A 24,621-nucleotide genomic window follows, 5' to 3' on the forward strand; every position below is an offset into this window, starting at 1 on the left:
AGGTAAGATTGCTTTTTACCGAGATGGAAGAGTGGTGATATTGGAGCTATGCGTCTTGATGTGGGTGCTTTTGAGGAGAGTTTTACCGGGAGAAACATCATCTTCTACTCTGAGACACATGAGGCCCCTGGGTAGTCTATGCCTCACATTAGTGGATACAGATGGGAGACAGCCTGTAGACAAGAGACACGATCAAGCACAGAGGGCAAGGCTCAGGAGGAGTGGCAGTGTTATTCAGAAAGGAGTTGCACCCATTGATACATATAGCTCGTACGGATGAGCAAGCTAGGTACATGCGGGTGAGATTGAGAGCAGAGACTGGCATATATCTTTACATTGCTATTTGCTACTTTCCCCCGAGTACGTCAGTATATGCACCACCCAGAGGACAATCTCCCTTCTCTATTTTGGATGATGAAATATGGGAATTCTCTAGAGATGGTGACATTATCATTCTAGGGGACTTCTGAAACCGGCCTGTTCAATCTAAAAAGGGCGGTAGACTTTACTTCAAACCTTCATTTAGCTTTCACCCATTATTAGTCGTCTATTTTACCTGTACTTTCAAGACACAACAAAGGGGAGAGGGATACAGGCTGCTAGATTGCACCTGTATGAGTAGACGGACACCAGATTGGCCCCTAACTTAGGCGCCCCTTTCGGTATTTCTTTATTGTTCAAAAGAGGGAATAAACGATGTGGTTCCCTACAAGCTGCCCCGCACAAACTCGGCTGAATTTCCACTGTTCCAGCCCGATTTCGGCAACATAACTGTACTAGAACCCTTCACAGTCAGTATTCCCACGCATTGGCCGACTTTCCCGACGCATACAGGCTCTTTGCAAAACCTGGCGAGAATCTGCAGCATGCTGAATTCTCTGTTTTCAGCCCTGAAAATGCGCCAGATCACCTGTACAGCGGTCCCCTTGCGTCCCCGAACCTCCTGGGGGTATTAGGGTCCGTTTAGGGCCAAAACCCTAAACCTGCAAAAATACACAGCAGGCTGTAATTCACTGTTTCGGGCTCCGTTTCGCGTGCCGGTCGCATCCGTAGCAAGTCCTCGAGCTCCCGCACCTGTAGGGCTACTTGCCCTTTGAATCGGACGAGATTTCTGGCGTGAAATCTCTCCGAATTCACCTGTACCTGCGGGGGGATTAGCCGCTAGCTAATCCAGTACCTGTGCAAGAGGCTCTTGCCTCGGCAATCGCGCATGAACCCACACAATTGTACATTGCTCAAATGAAGAGCCCACTAGAGGGGCATAACATACTGCCAAAGGGGAGAGAGAGGGCAGTGCGTAGCGTGCAGGGCATCACTCCTGGCACCGCACTGTGCATAAGAGGCAAAGCAAGCACTCCATAGCTCTTAACCTGTGACAAATCTGAAAATGAGGCTCTCCCCCTCCTAAATTCAGCGCCACTTCTTGTTGCATGAGGCAAGTGCACCAGAAGGTGCCACTTGGCACATTTATAAGCATTTTCCCGTTTCGGGGTTGCCGTCTAAAAATCTCCCAACCGGTTGCCCAGTTGACTTCACGGCAGAGCAAGAAAATGTTCCCCTTGTCCCAAAATAGCAGTTCCCTAAATTTTAGGAGATGCTGCCATTGTATCTTCCTAGGTCATCCGACCCTCTTTGTACACTGCGGCCACATCCAGAACTGAAATGTAGCCTCTGTAGCAAAGGATTCCACTTTGGCTAGTCAATGACCCCACTTGGCTAACCTTAGTGCTCTCTTGCCCTAAGGCCTGGACTCCCTCTGGACAGTTCCACACTAGCTATGCAATGCAGGGCAGTTAGATTTCCCGAGGGGTGTTTCCAAAAAGTGAAAGTAAATAGATAATAAGAAAGAAATCAACAAAAAGGATAGATAGTAGTCACACGCTGGTGACATACCCCCCTCTTGAAATCTCAAACGTCCTCGTTTGCATCTATGTCGTACATGCTTACTGTCAACACTGATGTATTCAACACCTGTCGACACATATACGACACATACATGCTCATTGTCAACCCTGGTGTATTCAACACCTCGTCGACTCATGTATTGCCTGCGTGTGAACCCTGTCCCAATGACATAGTGGTAGCTTCGCACTCTGCCATTGCTTTGAGTCAATGTGTCCCAGAAAGTGAATCTCTTCCAAAAAAAACTCACTTTTCTTTGCATTGATGAGCAACCTATGACTGCCTAGCTCTTTGAACACAATGGCCAAGTGATGCCTATGCTCCTCTTCATTCTTTGAGTAGACTATCATGTCATCAAAGAATGTACCAACAAACTGCTGGTGTGGACGGAAAATTCTGTCCATCATCCTATTGAACGTAGCAGGGGCATTTGTGAGACCAAAGGGCATCACTAAAAATTCGTAAAGGCCAAACGTCGTTCTAAAAGCAGTCTTGTGCACATCCTCTGATCTAATGCGGATCTGATGGTACCCACTCTTTAGATCTATCCTGCTAAACATAGCTGCTCCTTCTAATTTGTCCATAATATCATCAATTCGAGGTATAGGGAACCTATTCTTGATGGTATTCTTGTTCAGTGCACGGTAGTCAATGCACATACGCCATGAACCATCCTTTTTCTGCACCAATAACACTGGAGAACAGAATGGAGATGAACTGGGCTGAATCAGCCCCTTTTCTAACAACTCATGTACTTGGCCCATTATCTCTTTCTGCTGAGCCGCACTAACCCTGTACGGAGGCTTATTTGGTGGGCTACTGCCTGGCACCAAATCTATCGCATGGTCCTCGGGTCTCTCTGGCGGTAATTGAGACGGTAATGAATCAGAAAAACAGTCACTATACTGTTGTAAAAACATTGACCTTTCTTTATCTAGCACAGATAAATTTGATTTATCTGATTCATCACAGTCTGACACTTCACGTGCAAAAACCAAGTACGCAGAAAGATGCTTTTTCATTACAGAAGTAATAGCAGAAGCTGATACAGTAGGAATAGACTCCCCTTTAAGCTTTACATCCCCTTGAAGCTGATACAGTAGGAATAGACTCCCCTTGCACTTGAGTCCTCTAGATAGTTAGCCATGCAAGGAGATACAGCATGTTGATATGGGGAGATGACATCATGGTTCCAGGCGCATGGGTTCAGTATAGACAGATTGCCCCCCTTCCAGTACTCACTGGATGCACCCTCTCTGACTCTTACACAGTCTGAGATCACCAGGCTCATCCGCCAGGACCTGACGCAGCTAGACACCAAGAGGACATGGATACAACCAGCACAGGAGTTGGGCACGAAGATGGGTTTCTACAAAGAGCATCTTCTCCAACTTACAGCAGACAATTTTGTGACGAGGCCCATATACATGGACACCCACTTGTCTCATGGGATACGGTGTGCTATTGGCCAGATACACACATCTTCACACCAGCTGCGGATCGAGACTCGGAGATATAGCGGAGTACCAGCAGAGGCCAAGACATGCCCCCTGTGTGACATGGAGCCTAAGACAGAGTTACACCACACATGCCACTGTCCCGTCTACTACGAGTTACGAGGCCGCTTCTGTCACAAGACAGGCACCACGTGCCAATAGAAAAGAACAGATTGAACAGACTTTTAGCACTTCAATAACAATTGAACTGAAAGAGAGAGACGACACGTGACACGCAGTGGCGGAATTCCACCCCAGAGAGTATTGGCCCCAAACCTTGGCGCCCCTTTTGGTATTTCTTTATATTGCATCAACACAGTACAAGCCGGTACTCCAGACTCTGCACCTTCTCCAAGAAGAATGCCAAAGAATGAGCCCTAGCCTCATATTTAAAGACCCTTGGCCTAAAAAGCAGTTACAGTGAAAAGCCTTCAAAGAATGAGCCCTAGCTTCATATTTGAAGGCCCTTGGCCTAAAAAGCAGTTCCAGTGAAAAGCCTTCAAAACTCAAAAGGTTTTGGTCCAAAAGCAATGCCAAAAAGCTACCAACGTAAATCACGGTATTCCGTACAGCAGTCAACGCAAAACGCGGAAATCCGTACAGCCTGCCACGGCATCATGCCAACGTAATTTTCGGAAATCTACCACGTCATCAGTTTGTGTGTGTGTGCAGGTCCTGCTTTATTTTATTCCTTTATGTCACTTGGGGCCCCATCCGACGGGGTCCCCATAAGTTGGTAGGACTTCTTCTTCTGTTACTTGTTCTTCCTAGGGTTTAGGCCCCTTGGCCGGCATCTGCAAGTTGGCTCCCTTCTTTCGGGCTTTGACACGTCAGCAATTTGTGACATCTCCCCTTCTTGAGAGAGAGTAATCGTCCGCGATTACAGCATATCTGCAAAATAACTCAAGTTAGCTCAAAAATTTCCTAGGGTCATTCCGAGGAACAATCAGTTTGCTCTTTTTGTTAAGGAGTTAGCTTCTCCTTTCGGCTCTTTTGATCAAGGAGTTAGCTTCTCCTTTCGTCCAAATTGGAACTCTTGATATTCTGGCGTAGTAAAATTAGCCATCACACCTAGACCGTACTGATCTTCCAGGGGTGTCTTGATGCACTAAAATTACATACCCAAGCAATCTCATCCAATTAGGAATATTCAATGGTTGGCACATCACAATGCAACACAAATGCTCACATATGTTACAAGACATAGAAACATAAAGCCGCCGATGAACACTCCTCTCCACAAATAACCATCCAAGTCCGGGCCATGAGCTGTTCAATGACTCCCTCATCACTCCTCCCGCAAATAACCTAAAAAGGTCCGGGCCATGAGATATAGAGGCCTTTTACAACCAAACGCCCCTCAGACCGCAGTCTGCATCGTTTGGAGGTGCTGAGAGTAACCACTGCTCAGACTTCTTAATACTCCTCCGGCATAACCATCCACGTTCAGGCCATGAGTAACATCAACAATACTCCCCCCATAAATAACCACAAGGGTCCGGGCCATGAGTAAAAACAACACTTTTCAATCATTCAATACTCCCTCCGCAAATAACCACAAGGGTCTGGGCCATGACTATGAACAAGCATTCTCAAACATCATTTCTCACTACTCTACATGGGAGTAAAATCACCAATCACCAGTATTAAAACCAAAGTCGAACAATTCAAATCGGCACCAAGACAGGTTCAAAACAGATACCATCCATTTCAAACAAATTCCAAACAGGATCATCAAACAAGTTCTCAAACAGATTTCAAACTTAAAAAGCAATCTCGACATCAGCCGAGCTCGAAAAGTCGACTGACTTTCCATCCTGAAACCTGCACCAAAAATTAGGGTTAGATTCCTTCCATAAGGTCGTAGCCGAGCACAGCATGGTCCATCAGCTCTTAGACAAACAATGTTCCTCCGGCGGCGATGGTAGTCCCAAGATAGCAATCGCACCAAACCTCCAAGGTTATCAACTCGAGAAGAGACATCTACTGAGAGATGTAGAGAAATTTCAAGATATAATCTGCTAGGGTTTCCATGGCAAGCATTTCAGGATACCCCCCTCTGCCAGAAGTAGCACTCCGATGGAAGATGTCAGAAACCATACAACTTTGGGCAAAAATTTTCTTGAAAGCTTGCCAAGTACTTGGAGTATGTTGCTTGGTACATCTGCATGGCATTGCCTCTAAGAAAAACAGCAGCTCGAAACAAACCTTGGATGCTTCTCTTGTAAGTGATCTTTATGGACCGGTACGCTTGATGCTCTGATACCACTGTCACAAGATAGGCACCACGTGCCAATAGAAAAAAACAGATTGAAGAGATTTTTAGCACTTCAATAACAATTGAACTGAAAGAGAGAGACGACACGCGACACGGAGTGGCGGAATTCCATCCCACAGAGTATTGGCTCCAAACCTTGGCGCCCCTTTCGGTATTTCTTTATATTGCATCAACACATTACAAGCCGGTACTCCAGACTCTGCACCTTCTCCAAGACGCACGCCAAAGAATGAGCCCTAGCCTCATATTTAAAGGCCCTTGGCCTAAAAAGCAGTTACAGTGAAAAGACTTCAAAACTCAAAAGCTTCTGGTCCAAAAGCAATGCCAAAAAGCTACCAGCGTAAATCATGGAATTTCGTACAGCAGTCAATGCAAAACGGGGAAATCCGTACAAACTGCCACGTCATCATGCCAACGCAATTTTTGAAAATCTGCCACATCATCAGCTTGTGTGTGCGCGCAGGTCCTGCTTTATTTTAATCCTTTATGTCACTTGGGGCCCCATCGGACAGGGTCCCCATAAGTTGGTAGGACTTCTTCTTTTGTTACTTGTTCTTCTTAGGGTTTAGGCCCCTTGGCCGGCATCTGCAAGTTGGCTCCCTTCTTTCGGGCTTTGACACGTCAGCAACTTGTGACAGCTTCCACTGCTTGTTCAGAGAGGGCTTTGGACCACTCTCCAAAGTATTGAGGTACGAGGATCAGAGATGCCTGGGTTTGTTTATGCTCGAGCTGCGCAAACACAGAGAGAGCGTAATGAGAGGAGAGGCCAGCCAATCTCAGAGACACATCACAGACTTCTTTAGAGCAGACACTAGACACCCGAAGAAGTTACTACCACAGCAGATCTTGTCGCCTCACACCAGAGGCACACTGATCGATCGAGCGATTGAGCTGGGGAGATCCAGACGCCCACGACTGTGGAGGACTACACAGCATTGACAGAGGCTACATCAAAGGATTCGGATCACTTTGGCCCGACATGCACGACGCCCGATCAGACCGCTGACCATGGAGGAGATTGATGAAATCCACCAGCGACTCATGCTGGATCTCTTGTGACTTGTGATTTAGCTATCCCAGCTAGCTGCTTAGTTCACACCTACCAGTTTAGGATTCCATAGTATTTTTATTTTATCATTTTGTCATTTCATTTTCATTTCGTTACTCTTGACTTTGTATCAAATTCACCACATTGTAACGCTCTGGTCTCATAGGTCATTTTGGCCTTTTGAAGACGCTAATATATCATTTCATTTCATCTCTCTCTCTCTCTCTCTCTCTCTCTCTCTCTCTCTCTCTCTCTCTCTCTCTCTCTCTCTCTCTCTCTCTCTCTCTCTCTCACATTCATTTAGTTCGATTCAATTCTTTCAAGTGAAGTAAAGTGTCCCTTGTGTTGATGCGGAGTACTAGAACCAAGCTAAATCCTTAAACCCTTCCGTTGCACCTGACATGATTCCACATGGCGGAGTGATTATGCATACCTCCAAGATTCTTTATGCTCCAAAACTGGATTTTCATTGAGACATGATAACTACTTTGTGATCCTGCAATGCCTAAAAGACCTGTAGCGGATGGTGTCTATGTTCTACTTCATCCTTGGAGAAGACTATAATGTCATCAAAGAAAGTGCCGACAAATGATCTATACTCTCGGAAAATACTATCCATCGTTCGGTTGAAAGTCGCTGGAGCATTGGTAAGGCCAAGGCATCACCAAAAATTCATATAAACCAAAACTTGTCCGAAAGGCTGTCTTGTAGATATCTCCTAAAGCGATTCTGATCTGATGATATCCGCTTTTCAAATCAATCCTGTTGAAACAAGAGAATCCCTGAAGTTGGTCAAGAATATCATCGATCCTTGGAATCGAAAATCTGTTTTTGATAGTGATTTTATTGAGAGCTCTATAATCAATGCACATTCTCCATGATCCATCTTTCTTTAATACCAACAACACCGGAGAGCAATAAGGTGAAGTACTCGACTGGATCTTTTCCAAAAGGTCTTTCACTTGGTTCATGATCTCTTCATTCTGGGCTCGGCTAACATGGTAAAGTGGCCGGTTCGGTGGTGTGCTTCCAGGAATCAGATCAATGGTGTGATTCTCAGGACGAGATGGGGATAACTCGCCTGGCAAGCCCTCAGAGAAACAATCAGCATGTGTGTGGAGAAAATCTTGGCGTTCTTTGTGAAGCTCAGACATGTTCATTTTGTGTTTATCATTTAACTCTTTCAAGTAGATCGAGTAAACAAAGAGACTGGATTTCATTAGTTTGGAAATGGCCGAAGCCGATACAATAGGGACGGACTCGCCCCTCAGTTTTACATCAAGTACTATTGTTCGACCCTTTTCATTCGTCAAGGTTGCTTTCTTTGCACGATAGTCCACCACGGCATTTTTCTTATGGTACCAAGGGACTCCTAGGAGGACGTCATACCCTTCCAAAGGCATGATGTGGAAGTCCTCGTGCCCTAAATACCCCTAACAATGCAACCGAAGTTTGCCAATGACAGGTGTAATATACCTAGATGAATCCAGGATAAGCCCTGATTCACCCTTAAAGGAAAGTGCAAGGTGAAATGAAGTTGGCCTTGGCTCCTCCATCGAAGAAAATCAGGGCTTCTTGATCTTTCACTTTGCCCCAAGCTCGGCAAAGTTCTATACTTTCATCAATCAGGCTTGGGTCAGTACCCATGCAATCTGGTATCAGTCCTGCTTTCATCTTGCCTTTTTTGAAACGTTCCTCTGCTCCTCTAGAACTCTCTGGCTTGTCTTCAGTCTGTTCTTGTTGTGCCTTTTTGGGGCACTTTGCGAAGATGTGCCCTTGTTCCCCACAACCAAAACACTTCCCCTCTCTGATATAGTTAGCCCTTTCTCAAAGAGTCAGTCGTGGTCGTGTATCCTTATCCTTCTTTTCTTGGGAACTCTTTTTCTTTCTACTTTCATTGTTGGAGGTCTGTCTAGTTCGCTGAGTCAAGATCTCATCGGTGGGGTAAGTCAAATTTCCCGAATGTATCAAGAAACCCCGTTTCGCATGACCCAATAATTCTTGAATAGAATTTGACTGTTGTTCAAGGCAGTAATCTTGGATCTCTGTAGGGAGTCCGTAGCAAAACTGCTCAATCTATTCCTTAAAAGTAACGACCTTGAATGAAGAGGTTGGTAGAAAAGAGTCCCAAAACCTCTCGCAATAAGCGTCCAGAGAATCTCCTTTGGTCATCCGAAGATGGTTACAAGCAGTTCGTATATCCCGTTCGTACTCCCGGTCAGCCAAGAACAAATAAAGAGCCTTTTGAATTGCAACTACTTGACTAGAGCTTCTTTCCTAAGAAGAAGAGTGGACCACCATGTTCAAGCATTCCTTTGAGAAAAGATGCAGCCCTCCTAATCTTGGAGTGCTCTGAGTAATGCCCTCCAGAGAAGGCTATGTCAAACTACTGGATGACGGCCAAAGTCCTCGCAACATCTCGGAATCCAGAGAAGGATTCAAATTTTATCAATTGTCCACCTTCTTTAAATTATTTAGCTTTCTTGCTCTCGTCTTCGAGGAAGTCATATTGGGTGGCTCTGTAGAAGTGCTTCTTTTTTGCATAAAACATATAGTCATCGGAGTCTGAACTGTCAAAGGATGACTCCTCCGTAGAGCTCTTAGAAATTGGGCGGCATCTGGGTTTCTTTGCCTTTTTCTTGCCCTTTCCAAAGCTTTGCTTTCTGCTTTGCTTTTTTCCCTTTCTGTCCTCATCGCTCGAGTCAGAAGAGCTAGAAGAACTGTAAGAAGAAGAAGAAGAAGAAGAACTGGGTAGTCCTTCAAAGCGTACACGCTTCTTCTGCTTTCTTGCGGATGCAAAAGAAGATTGACAGCCCAAATAACCAAGGTAGTCAATCCCCTTCTTGCACTTTTCCACTTGCTTTTTGGATTGATTTTGGGTGTCCAAAAGCTGACTGATTTGAGTCTAAACCACCTCCTGAAGTTCTTGTTCTGTAAACATCCTCGGAAAAGGAGGTTCCTTGAGTGCCAGTTTGATTGGTGGTTCGGTGGCTTTCTGCCACTAAGTGTGCACTTCAGCAATGGATTGCTGAGACAAAAATTTTGCAAACTGAGGATCTTTCACAAATTTAATCATCTGCTTTGTGCACTCGCCAACCTACTGTCGACATTCCATCTCTTGAAGTTCGTACTGAGTAGGCCGAGGTGGCCGTCTCTCCTCCCGCATCAGCAAGTGCAGAAGAAGTTGACTGGTTCTTTTCGGAATCCATAATTGTCGCGAAATAAGGGATCGGATTTCCGGTAGAAGAGAAATCGGCTGTGCTCTGATACCACTGTAACAAATTTGGACACCACTAGTCAAGATTCTACCGCAACGCAACAAAGATTCACTTCAAATTAACTGACAGAACAAAAGAGACGACACGGCCCGGCATAGTTCCGTGCCAAGAGGTATTGGCCCAAAAGACGGGCGCCCCTTTCGGTATTTATTTTTAGATTAATTTGTGTGCAAAGTACAATTGAGCCCGCGGGTGCTCTCAGACTCTACGTCCAGATGCTTTGCAGAGTGAGCCCCTAAGGCCACTTATAAACAATTTACAAGGGATGCTAAAAGCAAAGCCCCAAAAGCATCTTCAAAATCAAAAGCAACTGTCCCAAAAGCTACCAAAAACAGTCAGCGCCATTTATGGAAGTTCCGTACGCTGTCAGCGCTTTTTGCAGAGATCCATACGCTGCCACGTCAGCATGTCAGCGCATAATGCGGGTCCGTACTGTCCGTATGCTGCCACGTCAGCAGTCAGCGCATATGGCAGGATTCCGTACACCTGCCACGTCAGCCTGTCAACACATATCCCGGAAGGTTGCCACGTCAGCACTTTGTGTGTGTGTGTGTGTGTGTGTGTGTGTGTGTGTCCGCCATGTCACCAAGTTGTGACACTCCCCCTCCTCTATGTGCACGTTGCATTGCAGATCGGTTATGCATGCCCGTTCAATAGGCGGTACATGATAGAACGTTTCCATGGAGATTTGTCGCCATAGATCCGAGATCCATTGGCTGCCCGGTCCCGAGAGGAGTGTTGCTCGCAGTTGCAGACAAGATAATCACACAATTCACCCTTTTCCGTTGCACATGTAACAATTTGACCTCTGACTTGAACCACTCCCCTAAGCCTAATCTAAATGCTTGTCTTGCCAAGTGCCCACCAAAGTGTAATAACATTATATGTGTACAAACCATTTATGCAAGAGGGTTCCAAAACTAGAAGACCTAATCTTATGGACTTGTTTAGGTATGCAGTGTTGGGGTATAAAGACCAATGTGGTCGCCCAGGTAAGTGGGCGGGCCGCCAGGTATGTACACATATTCTTTTGTAAAAACCTAATAAGAACTCACTATGCTCTACACATTACAGTAGAGCGAGTTCACCATATCGTTGTGCTCTTCTTCTCGCACTCTCTCTCACGTCGCACTTCCGCTCGTACTCCTTCAACTGGTATCAGAGCTCAGATCGAGGCTCGGGGCAGCACTGCAGGAGCCTAGAGTCACCAGCTCAGATTGGAGTGAAATTTGACAGGCAAAGACACGGCCCCAAATCTCGTGGGAAATTCCGAAGAGCTCGGTGTTGTCAGAATTTCATTCTGAGGTCATCTTGGCCACCGTTCGGCTTCGACAAAGGTCTGCGCAGACCATTTTCGACTATGTGGTCTCGACGGGTGCAGATCCGACTCTGCAAATTTGGGGTTTTCGGCCTACGACTGCAGGTGCTGAGGATATCGACACTCCCAGAGTGTTGATTTGTGGCTGTCTAGACATCGAAGGACGGCTCACAGTTCTTGGAGGCGTGTCACATACGACACGGGCGCATCTACACATAGACTGTAGGCGACATCCACTAGTTCATCAGGTAGCTTGTGTTTGCTGCTTGATATTCCAGATTTCATCCTGACATTGCAGGTACTTCCACATGGGATGTATTGTCAAAGATGATGTATGTCTGTTGAGGGTTTGCTGGCTGTGAGTCACGCAGCAAACAACCGCCGCAGCGGTTACAGCATACAGTGGGAAATTTGTGGATGTATGACTTTGTGGGAAGTCTATGTACTGCCAGATTTACTGCAGCCTTTGTTGAGGGTCGAGTGAGGTTTTATTGAGCTGGGGGATTCTCGAATGTTGAGATCCTTTCGGTGATACAAGTCTTGGAGCGATCCCTCGAGCACCCTTAGATAGGCAGCTAGGATGTATTGACTGTGAGTTAGACAGTTGGGATTGCATCTTTGCTTTACTGCCGTTGAGGCATTATCGCAGTCTATGCTTATAGGACAGTGACAGGACAGTGAGAGACAGTACAGGTGCAGGACAGGTTTACCCGCAGCTTACAGTGTCAGAGAGACAGTGTTTTTTGAGCTGTTTTTGGTCTGTTTTTTTAGTACACCAGAGCCATTTTACAAAGGAGACTCTGCCGAAATTTATGCAAAATCTGAAGCTTTCTTGGTTCATTTGACACGTTGATATTGGTTCAGAGGTCAGTTTACAGGGGAAACTCTGCCGAATTTTTCCCAGGAAAGTAAACTACTGTGAAGCGTAGCTATGGCTAGATCACAGGACACTGCTCTTTACAATATCAAGAAGCTGGATGGAACCAATTTCCCATTGTGGAAGAAGCAGATTTGGCACGTGTTGGTACAAAAGAAGCAGATAAAACCTATAAAGCTCAAGGCGATAAAACCAGAAGATATGGACGAAGATGAATGGAGCGAAATGGATGAATTGGCACTTTCTACCATTATGCTGACTTTGGCAGAAAGCGTTTACTTCAATGTAGCAGACGAGATGTCGACTTATCAAGCATGGTTAAAGCTGAGTGATCTTTATGAGAAGCAGAGTGCAGCTTCACAGGTATACTGGCTTAAGAAGCTTGTTGACTTGAAGATGAAAGAAGGGACACCTATGTCCAATCATCTGAATGAATTCAACACAATCTATAATCAGTTGTCAGCTCAAGGTGTCAAGTTTGATGAACCTGTTAGAGCTATGTTCCTGTTGATCACATTGTCGGAAAGTTGGGACACTTTTCGCACAGCTTTGAGTAATTCTGCACCTCCAGATGGTTTGAACATAGCAGGTGTAGAAGGAAGTCTGCTTACTGAAGAAACCAATAGAAACACAATGGACAAAGGCAAAGGAACAGCCTTAGTTGTCAGGGGAAGGACCAAAGAAAAGTACAAAGGTGGAAAGAGGAATCAGTCTCGTAGCAAGTCCCGCAGTGCTAAAGGCAAGAGTGGCATAGAATGCTACCATTGTGGCAAGAAGAGTCACATGAAAAGAGACTGCACAGAATGGAAAGCAGAAAAAGGCAAAGAGAAAGCTGAAGACCATGGTGAGAAGAACAAGTCCTCAGTGAAGATTCAAGAAATAAATGTGACAAACACTGTTGCAGAGAATGACAGTCTAGTGTCAGGAGACATCTACTTCTTGAAGAATACAATGGACTCAGCTCTTCTTACAGCATCTGATGGAAATGCACTGAGTGACTGCATTATAGACTCAGGGCCATCACTTCATGTGTCTCCAAACAAGGAGTGGTTTACTTCTTATGTGACCACTAAAGATCATGTTCGGCTAGGCAATGGGCAGACATGTGAGATCTTAGGTGTTGGAGATGTTCAATTGAAGTTTCAGAATGGCTCTTCTTTCACGCTGAAGAATGTGAGACATGTTCCCGCAATTACAAAGAGCTTGATCAGCACAGGTTTACTTGATGATGCTCGCTATGTCACCACTTTTGGACAGAACATGTGGAAAATATCCAAGGGTTCTATGACAGTAGCACATGGAGTAAAGTCTGGAGGACTTTACATGATTTATGTATCAAATGTCTCTAAAAATGTAATCAATGTAACCGAGTAGCCGAACGTTTCTTTGTGGAATTGCCGGTTAGGACATATATCCAAGAAGGGAATGGAAATCTTGTCTCGTTCTGGTTATTTGCCTGGCTTTTCATTTAATGATTTTGAATTTTGTGAACATTGTCTGTATGGTAAGCAAACACAACAGCCACATAAGCATAGAAGCAGTAGAAGAGATACACAGTTGGCACTTGTTCATAGTGATTTGTGTGGACCTATGCCTAACCTATCTCTAGGGGGAGCTTCTTACTTTATGACATTTATAGATGATTACTCGAGGAAAGTATGGGTTTACTTTCTCAAGCACAAGGATGAAGCGTTTAGTGTTTTCAAAACATTTGTGACACTTGTGGAGAATCAGAGTGGCAAGAAGCTTAAATGCTTACGCACTGACAATGGTGGAGAGTATGTTTCAAAGGCCTTTCAGGACTTTTGTGAGTCAAAAGGTATAAAACGTGAACTTACTGCTCCTTACAATCCTCCTCAAAATGGTGTTGCTGAGAGGATGAATAGGACCATACAAGAGAAGGTCATAAGTATGTTGTCTAATGCACAACTGCCAAATGGGTTTTGGGCTGAAGCTGTATCAACAGCTGTTCATCTTGTAAATAGATCTCCTAGCAAGGTTTTGCAGAAGGATTCAGTGCCAGAGATGGTATGGTCAGGCAAAATGCCCTCATATAAGCATCTCAGAGTCTTTGGCTGTGAGGCATATACTCACGTTCCAAAGGAATTTAGGAACAAACTTGAGCCAAAAAGTAGAAAGTGCATCTTTCTAGGCTATGGTAATTCTGGTGAGATGGGGTACAGACTTTGGGATCCCGAATCCAGAAAGGTTGTCCGCAGCAATGATGTTCACTTTAATGAATCCAAATATCATTCTAAACCAGAGAGGGTTGAGGAGATTAGAAGAGTTGTCTTCCAAGAAGATGGACCTGCACGTGCAAGACAAAATGTCAGAGCTCAAGAGGAGCAAGGACAGGATAGAGTGGAACCACAGGTTGTGGTTGAGCTTGAGCCACCTATTGTGCGTAGATCTGGACGTGTCACGCGACCTCCTGATAGGTTTGTTCCATCTATGAACTATGTCATGTTGACTGATTGCAGTGAGCCTTCATGTTACAAGGAAGCACTGCAAATGAAGGACTCCGGGAATTGGCAATTGGCCATGCAGTCAGAGATGACAGCTCTGCATAAAAACAAGACATGGAAGCTAGTTAAGTTACCACAGGGCAAAAAGGCTCTACCTTGTAAATGGGTTTACCGGTATAAGATCACCGCTCATGATAGTCAGCCAAAGTACAAAGCAAGGCTTGTTGCCAAGGGCTTTAAGCAAGAACAAGGCATTGACTTTGATGAAGTCTTCTCTCCGGTGGTCAAGATGACTACATTGAGATGCTTTCTTGCATTGGTTGCCATATTAGATTTGGTGTTGCACCAAATGGATGTCAAGACAGCGTTCTTGCATGGTGATTTAGATGTGGAAATTTACATGCAGCAGCCAGAAGGGTTTGTTGAGAAAGGCAAGGAAGATTGGGTATGCCAGTTGTTAAAGAGTCTTTATGGCTTAAAACAATCACCGAGGGCATGGTACCATAAATTCCACAAGTTTATGCTTTCTCAAGGCTACAAACGTAGTGAGTTCGATCACTCTCTATATACAAAGAAGGCTAAGGATGGCAGTTGGCTGATCCTTATTTTGTATGTGGATGACATGTTGATTGCTGGCAAGCACTTGGAAGAAATTTCAGCTTTGAAGTCAAAGATGGCAAAATCGTTTGACATGAAAGACATGGGTGAGGCAAGTCATATACTTGGTATGCGCATTGAGAGAGACAGATCAAAGAAGTTGATTTGGTTATCTCAAACAGAGTATATTGACAAGGTTTTGCAACGTTTCAATATGGAGAAGGGAAAGGCACTGAGTGTTCCATTGCCACCATATGTGAAACTTAGCGAACAGGATTGTCCTGTGTCTGAGGAAGAACAGGCTGAAATGGATAAGATTCCATATGCTTCTGCAGTGGGTAGTTTGATGTATGCAATGATTGCTACTCGCCCAGACATTGCATTTGTAGTGGGAGTAGTAAGTCGATACATGTCAAACCCAGGCAAGAAACATTGGGAGGCAGTGAAAGGAATATTGAGATACCTGAAAGCTACAAAGAGTATGCGTATATGCTATGGGAGTCAGGAGCTAAGTGTGAAGGGTTTTACAGACTCAGATTATGCAGGTGACTTAGACAACCGAAGGTCTACGTCGGGGTATGTCTTTACATTGGCTGGTGGAGCAGCATCATGGCGTTCTAGATTACAAGATTGTGTTACTCAGTCTACTACAGAGGCTAAATATGTTGCAGCATCAGAGGCATGCAAAGAATCAATTTGGCTTAATCGACTAGTAACAGATTTGGGAATCAAAGAAGAGATGCCTGTGTTATATTGTGATAGTCAAAGTGCTATACAATTGGCTCGCAATCCAGTTTATCACTCAAAGACAAAGCATGTGGATGTGAAGTATCATTTCATCAGGGAAATGCTCGAGGATAAGCAACTTCAGCTTGTCAAAGTTCACACCGCAGAAAATCCTGCTGATCTACTTACAAAAGGACTTCCCTCAGAGAGCTTTGCGCATTTTCGCAAGCAGTTAGGTGTAGGGTAGTACATCACTTCTCTACATCTCTTGTATATTAGCTTGTATAGTAGCTTCTCTCACACTTAAAGTACCACATTGGACTTTAAGTGGGAGGTTGTTGGGATATAAAGCCCAATGTGGTCGCCCAGGTAAGTGGGCGGGCCGCCAGGTATGTACACATTCTTTTGTAAAAACCTAATAAGAACTCACTATGCTCTACACATTACAGTAGAGCGAGTTCACCATATCGTTGTGCTCTTCTTCTCGCACTCTCTCTCGCGTCGCACTTCCGCTCGTACTCCTTCATGCAGGTCCCAGGAATAGACTCACAAAATTGCCGTATTAAATCCCTAGGCTCTAAGACACTGCTATGTACAAGATTGGCTTTGCAAGCCAATGTAGAATGTCCATATGGCACACAGACTCCAGAGCCATGTGCATGTGATAACAAAGAATGTTTGACGCAGTGATCTGTGCCTTTGGCCATGGAGATCCAGAGTCTGCCCTTGGAGATTCTTTGGTGGATTTTTCCGATTCGTATTCCTGGATGGCCTGTTTCCACAGAGCTCTCTTTTACAGCCCTCCCTTACTCCCTTGCCTCCAACTCTTGATGTATTTCCCTTTTGTCCCTCTGCATCACTCGTGATTTTTCCCCTATGGTTTTGTAATCCTGTCATATCACTGGGGTTTTAAACTGCCAGATCCGTTTTCTGCTTATGTAATACAAAGAGTTCAAGCCCCTCTTTAAATCAAAGATGGGGGGGGGAGAGAGAGAGAGAGAGAGAGAGAGAGAGAGAGAGAGAGAGAGAGAGGATGATTCAAATACAAGGAACAAGGTGCTTATATAGGTCCCAAAACCGCCAATCACCCACAAGCTTGGGTGATTGGCGCAAAAATCAACTTCATGTGTGTACCTGACCTCACAATAGGAATTGTAGCTCTTCTCAACAATCTACTACTCTTGTCATGCAATTTCTTGTCAGTGCACTTTCCTTGCTTTCCGCATCTCCACCTGCTATGCTACTCCTGGACACTCTTGCTGTCATGTGGCAGTGCCATAACATCCAGCCTCCGCGTCAGCCACATCATCGATTGGTGACATCTTCTCAACAATTTGCCCAAAAACACGGTGCCGAAAAATCAATCGAAGTGTGTTCTAACCTCACAAAAGATATCTACCCAGAAATCTATTACTCTTGTCATGCAGGTGGTTTTCTCGTGTGCTTTTCTTGCTTTAGCATGGCTGCCAAGTGGCAGTGCCGCATCAACATTGACCACATCATCGATTGGTGACATCTCCTCAGAGGCCCAAAAACACCCAAAATTCCTTTTTGTACAAGGACGCGGCCGCAAGAAACAAGACCAATTAAACAAAATGAAGCTTAAAATCTAAACTTTGTTGGTCAGTGCCCAATAGTGCATGAAGAACAGGGTATAAATTTACATGCCTAACACATCATCACACACCCCTGCGTGCACACATTATTCAAAAGAGAGTATTAGTGCCAAGCGGTGGAGAGAGTAGGTGCAAGTTTATACGGAGTTGGTTTCTTATTAGAACTAACTTTATGAAACCCAGCAGCTAAGTTTCTATGACGCTCCAAGCCAAATAATAAAAATTACCCTCACCTACTCAAATCCTTAATAACTAGAGCAAGTGCAGGCTTTTATAGAGTTAAGTTTATCTAGAAATTACTTTAAGAACCCAAGAAACTAAGTTTGTAATCACTCCAAAGGCGAAAAATAACTCTTACCCTTAGGCGCTTTCCTATGGCTACAAAAGGTTGAACATCTCCTCTGGTGCCAACAATAAGCATTGCAATTTCCAAGTATGATGGCATGGACTTAATAGGTTCTTTACATTCCTCCTCTATATTGGTGGCTAAGTGATTAGCTTCAACCAGCTCAAACAAAGTTGGAGCAATCTCATTGCCACGATCAACATCCACCTCCACAGTACCATCGTTTTTTATTCTAACCAAATTTTCGATAATTTTTTTCTACAAATGTTGAAAAAAGATAGTAAAGATTCAGCTTTGAGCATCTTGAACAGTGGCAATCCAATCTTAAAATATGTAATTTTATTCGTGAACCTTTACAACATAATATACCAGCTCAAAGATGATACTTTCATACCCTCTTGCGTTCAGATAATTTCTCTTCTCGACTTGGCATCTGATACAGAGCCTCACTCAGTTTCTGCTTCTTCTCCTTGTCAGTTTTGGATCTTGACAGATTAGGTGCATGCTCATTCTCATCCCATATAATTGAAGCCCCTATGGGTGAAGTCTTACACCTGTTGAACACTGCAATATGCACACCAATGTGTTAAAAAGGAATTTGTTTTTGAAGGGCACCCTGAGTTGGTCCAACTTGTAATCCCAAGATAAAATCCATCACATCTGTGCTCCCATGTTTTTAGCTAAGCTCAACTACACCTGATTGCACTCCACACCTATTCAAAGTATTTACTCTCTTTTAATTACTTGTTAAGACATAAAGTTTCAAAACTTCAGTCTTGATACACTTCAGGTTTGTGTGAGTTTGATAAGATCCAAATTGCAATCAGCAACGAGCAATTAAGATACATTTATCAAATATAGTTTAGAACCTTCTGGTGCATGATGCCAAGTGAGGAGCCACTCGTATGTTTTTGGCATACTGACCTTTACCATGTGTGGTACACACGCATTACTGTGCACTAAATGGACGTCTACACTAGTACGTTTATAACATTTTGAGCTTTACCAGTGTGTGGTACACGCGCATTACTGTATACTAAATTAATGTCCACACCTTACATTCAACATAAAAACAAACTAACTGATGCCAAAGGAATCAGAATCCAAAATGAAAAAATCCACCACACCTGGAGATGGCCATGCTGGAGAGGCTGATGCTGTTGATAGAGAAGAATCTGTGGAGGCTCGTGAGCTCCATTCATCAGGAGAATAACACTGGCTAACATCAAAATCTAAAATTTCTGTACTTTCTGGCACGTGAAGGCGTGCAACAAGTTTTTCAACCGTGTTTTCAACACTCTTTGTGTCTTGAACTCCATCTATCCCTTCATCTGGCACTTCACTTCTGTAAGAGTTGTCACAAAGATCTTCATCTGGTTCAGCAACAACACAACTATCGCAACGTTCCATGCAAGTCTGCAATTGGGCCTGAATCACTGATTCACATATCTCCAAGTTTTCATGAGCCCCATCCAAATGGTAGCCATTTGTACCACCTTCGCCATTGCTATAAGATTTCTTCCCTTCACAGTCAAATGATTTGGAGAAACTGGGACTCCATGTTGAGATGCTTTCTTTGCAGCCATTCCCGTCAGCAGGACACGAATCCACTTCAGCATGAACAAAGCCACATGAAGAACCATGCAGATTCCTTAGAATCTGCTTATGGTAATCGGAAGGTCCATACAAATGTGGTTTTACTGAAGAAGGTTGGTGACATAAGTAATCATGGTGTCTTCCAGGTGCAACTGCCTCCATCGCAAAGCAATTTCACTTCTAGAAACTTGGTGGTATACATGCATGAAGCCGTGTAAGCTTTGTCGCTTCCCGTTGAAAGATTGATCATGCATACAATTGGTCGCGCATTGTACATCCAAGAACCACACAGACTCGGAATCACTAGGGGGTTGCGGAATGATTGAGTGCGTAATAATCACCTGCTCCTTAATTGCCTGCTCGATCAGCGCTCTCATATATATTTATTTATTTATTTAGGCCTGCAATCAGTTCCTCTCTATTTACAATCACCCCTTGCGTGCTCGATCAATCCCTGCTCAATCTGCGCTCTCTCTCTCTCTCTCTCTCTCTCTCTCTCTCTCAGTCTCAGTAATCAGGCCGTTATCAATTGGCCTGCTCAATTAGCTGCTCTCTCTTCCCAATTACCTTCTGCTTGCTCGACCGGTCGCACCTAAACGCCCCTAATGTCTCTCTCTCCGTTACAGGCGTTGGTCTTAGAGGTGCACACAACTTCGCAAGCGGCACTCGAGTCTCGAGCTCCTTTAAAGGTGCGACACAAGGCTAATTGAACCTTTGAAACTTGGTGACGTCTAACGGTGTACACACACAATGTCACAAACGCTAAGAGCCTGGACGGCGGACCAGCCATACTGCCGAGCTGGGCGGGCAGGGCAACTTTGGTCGCATGTATGAACTGCTCGCGCCTTTTTTGGCCTACCCCAAAGGGGTAAGGCCATAGTGCTGTGTTCCCTTTTTCCTAATGAAAAATGGCAGATTATTTTCAAAAAATCACACAATTTTTCTATTGGATGAATAAAATAGAAGATCTTCATTAAGAAGACTTTTGACACTCATTGCAAAGATTGGCAGATTATTTTCAAAAAATCACACAATTTTTCTATTGGATGAATAAAATAGAAGATCTTCATTAAGAAGACTTTTGACACTCATTGCAAAGATAGCACACGTCCCTTCCAAGGATTGAAGACGTTGAATAAAGTAACAATTATAGAAATATATCCAAAGATCTCCCTCTCTCTCTCTCTCTCTCTCTCTCTCTCTCTCTCTCTCTCTCTCTCTCTCTCAACGCCATCATCAACAGCCATAGGAGCTATGCGTAACAGGGTTGGAGGTTTTGCCTACCCATATTCATCGAAGCAAGCCCTCCTTTGCCTTAGCAAGGGGCAAGCGTAGCCAGGCACACCTCTCTCTCTCTCTCTCTCTCTCTCTCTCTCTCTCTCTCTCTCTCTCTCTCTCTCTCTCTCTCTCTCTCTCTCGTCAAGTTGTCCGGCAACATGATTTGAACCTTGTAGATGCCTCATCAAGTGCAAAATGCTTGCACAATTTCAACTAGGAGTTGTATTGCTCTTGTTGATACTCAAGGATAGAAGACCCCCAGTGCCGAGAGATGAGGGTAGTATAGTAGAAGCTTTTGTTGTCCGTTCAGTCACAAGATGCACAAGTAGGTAACGAAGTGGAGTAGATAAAGTCATCTTGTGTGACATGGTTGGATGGGCAAATAGAAGAAGGTGGACACGGAAGCAGCGTATGTGTGTCGTCGACAACGTTCGATGATAGAAGTTATTGATAATTGTTGGAGGTGGTTCTGTGGGTCCAACAAGAGACGAGGGCAACATAGGCTAGGCCCAACAATAGATCTTGGCATGGGTGCATAGCAGGAGTGTGCGCTTAGAGGGAGTACAGGGGATGGACGTGGTGGACCATAGGCCATGGCATCCGCAAAAAGTGGCACAATATAGAGGAGACTAAGGAGAGCAATAAATTTTCAGGCAAGGCTCTGACGGAGGTTTAGCGAAGCAACAGGCGCAGGCTTGATGGTGTTGGAGTGCAGCGGTGCAGTGGCAAGGAGGGATGGACAAGGCATCGATGGGAAGCAGTGTAGAAAGGTAGGGGTGGTGGCAACTTCAAAGAATAGATTGTGCTTGTGTTGCAGGGCACAAAAACACAATAATAATGTAAAATGCACAAAATAGCCTAATGTTCTGTAATGTCCTCTTGGGAAACTAATCCCTCTTCATATGGGTGTGTGTGCATGAGTGAGTGAGAGAGAGGGAGGGAGGGAGGAGGAAGAGGAAGAAACTGCACTAACCTTTTTATCATGGTGTGTTCGGCAAGAGTTGAGCGCCCCTGACATGCACATCGGCCTTGAGCACTGCAAATGAGCATTTGCTTTTGCATCTTGTCAAGAGCAAGGATGAATGACACAGTGAAGGGAAAGACCTTAAGCATGCATGCTATCAGCTTATGCGGTAGTTTTGCTCCATTAGTGATGGCTACTGAAGTTTAGATTTTGAATTCTAGATTCTCGCGTGTAGTAGTGATGCATGACAACACGTTTACACCATCTCATGCAATTGATAATCAAGAAGACCCACATATGCCAATGGATTGTTCTACCGCATCAACTACAACCTTTTCAACATGCAACCTTATGACACGGTAGGGGGCATCAGTGAGGTGAATCTCACTCTATCTATTTATGAATTTCTCCTTTTCCCCTTGGATGTGTCCATCAACTCCACCAGTCTTAAAGATGTACATATAGATATGGAAACCTCTACACATGTGTAGAGTGAGCTATTTCTTGATATTGACCTTTACAAGGCACATGTCGTTTGGTTCTTGAGCGGTGCAATTTGATTTGATGGTATTTTCAATAGTATTGCCATACACTAAAAGTTTTCAATGGGTGCTTCGTAACAATTAACCATCATGTGTGTCGTTTGTGTGCATGCACGTGTGTGTGTGTGTGTGTGTGAGAGAGAGAGAGAGAGAGAGAGAGAGAGAGAGAGAGTGTGCGTTCACGTGTAATTCTTAGGTCAAGGATCTTGTTTTATTCTTAACGATAAGTAAACCTACTAGGAAAATGTCTTGGTTGGCTTTTCGGAGTGAAGTTCGGAGAACTTTGATTGTAAAATCTGCACATTATCGTTGTCGAAAGAAGCTAATGGTCTCGCTCTCTCTCAATCTTTCTCTCTCAAATTGTAGCTCCATCTAGCCTATGTTTTTCTTTTTTTTTCTTTTTTTAATGTAAGCTCCACCTTTATAAGGTGTCGCACCTTTTTGTATATAGCTTCTCATGCGTAGGCCTCATGACTTTATCACTTGTTTAAATAGAAAACACAAGGGAAGGAAGCGATTGTTGACGCTCTAGAGAGCGAGACAATTGATCACTCTTAGAAAAAGGTAAAACCAGGAAGAAAAAGGCCCCGACTCCTCCTTTTATACTTTTTTATTGGAGAGCAAGACTCTTGTCCCTTGAGAAGTCATGAAAATATACCTATTGATAAGGTTGGCGTTGCCTTAAAAGTTGGAGAGCGGTGGAAATTATTGATGCATGTGACCTCCTGCCAACCAGCTTTATATTTGATCCATCAAGTTTAAAAGGTAGGTTTGTTGTCCAATGCGACTAAAGGACACTCTATCTTGAATGGGGCTCATCCTAAACTCGGGCCCCTATTGAATAGGGATCTAACGCCCCTATTAAACTCCAGCACCAACAACAATCGTGCCCTAGCTCTTATCACTCATCTGTACCTGAGATAATGTTGCCCGCACGACATTTCTCACATTAAAAAGGAACATGACTCCTCATACATCAAGTAAATGCGTGCGAGCAATGTGGTTGATGCATGTGGATGGGAACCTCTAGGTAGTGGGTTCAAGTCTTGTGGGTACAAGGGGGGGGGGGGGGGGGGGGGGGGGGGGGGGGGGGGGGGGGGTCACAAACGAGCCAGTAGCTCGTGTCACAAATAGGCAAACAAACACAAACAAGGCAGCATCCATTGGGCTTGAGGGGATCGAGCTAGCCCACACTATGCCAACTCACACACAGTGGCCTAAATCCTAGGCCATGGGATTTATGGGCATTAGTCACCAACTCAAACTCAAAAAATGGGGCCTCGATATCTATCAAGTAGGGTGGAACAAGATTACTTTTTTGGTCCAAATTTACATTTTCTCCAACATTTTTATCTTTCGGGTTTGTTTAATAACACACATCGGCGTGTAGGTTGATCCCTTCACTATCAAAGGGGTGGTGGTGGATAGAGCATGGGAAAAATTAGCACAAGCAAAGGTAAGATTTGGAAAAGCAAATAGGCAGTGCTCGATGCCAAGGGGAAACAGGGCAGCAACTTGAATTAATCAGGGCAAACATCACTAGATTTCAAGGCAAACATCAATGCTTGTTTGTGTCCACATCACACACACACACACACACACACACACACATGAAGCATTGACCAGGGCTTGAGATAATAAGTGTGTAACACACACACATGTAACAACAATGTGTGTGGCACTAAGAAGTGTGTGTTTGTGTGTGTGTGTGTGTGTGTGTGTGTGTGTGTGTGTGTGTGTGTGTGTGTGTGTGTGTGTGTGTGTGTGTGTGTGTCCATCACACACACACAAACAAACAAACAAACACAAAAGTAGAGTGTGTGTGTGTGTGTGTGTGTTTGTGTGTCCATCACACACACACACACAAACAAACACAAAAGTAGTGTGGGCACCCCATTGGCAATGTGAGAGGTTGTTAATGGAGTTCTTGGTGTCGTGCAAGGAAACTGAGCAAGCAGTTCAACCCGGATCGGCTCAACAAGAGGATAGAGAGAGATGTCTTTGAGCGATGGGGGAATTGGCCCGCATTGAATTGGAACACTACCAAGTCTGGTTGCAATCCGACAAGGTACCAAAATCAAAGTCCATCATCATCAAGGTCCTGAAAACTGCAACAGAACATATCAAAAAGGTCGTCCTATGGTCTAGGAACACTCGTCGCCTATGGTCAAAACATCAAAAAACAACCAGTCACGCACTCAAAACAGCAGATTTAGCTTGCTAACGCGTAGTCGAGAACCACAACAGAATTGACAATGATTACACTTAAATTAAAGAGCAATAGACAAGGAACA

The 24,621-nt window shown here is 44.4% G+C and overlaps 1 protein-coding gene across 23 annotated transcripts in view; it reads right to left on the bottom strand.

Moving 5' to 3' along the window:
• The window catches only part of LOC147425868 (sterol 3-beta-glucosyltransferase UGT80A2-like), a 109,028-nt gene extending 88,784 nt beyond the window's left edge, over positions 1-20,244 (bottom strand). For 13 of the 23 annotated variants that reach the window (XR_015186092.1, XR_015186090.1, XR_015186089.1 and 10 more), the window contains exons 1-3: positions 19,075-20,244; positions 18,342-18,511; positions 17,960-18,205 (exon numbers count right to left, since the gene is read on the bottom strand). Coding sequence is in view for 8 of the 23 variants with exons in the window: in XM_086497823.1 (XP_086353949.1) it covers positions 17,960-18,205; positions 18,342-18,511; positions 19,075-19,705 (1,047 nt within the window). In the remaining 15 variants the exon portion in view is untranslated. Of the gene's footprint in view, positions 1-17,959; positions 18,206-18,341; positions 18,512-19,074 lie in introns of those variants that run through there. The other 10 variants (XM_086497821.1, XM_086497820.1, XM_086497831.1 and 7 more) reach the window with 7 other exon arrangements.
• Between the last annotated feature and the right edge of the window lie 4,377 nt (positions 20,245-24,621).

Source organism: Adiantum capillus-veneris, chromosome 24 (genome assembly GCF_014529385.1).
Source record: "Adiantum capillus-veneris isolate H3 chromosome 24, ASM1452938v2, whole genome shotgun sequence".
In the NCBI taxonomy this organism is placed as follows: domain Eukaryota; kingdom Viridiplantae; phylum Streptophyta; class Polypodiopsida; order Polypodiales; family Pteridaceae; genus Adiantum; species Adiantum capillus-veneris.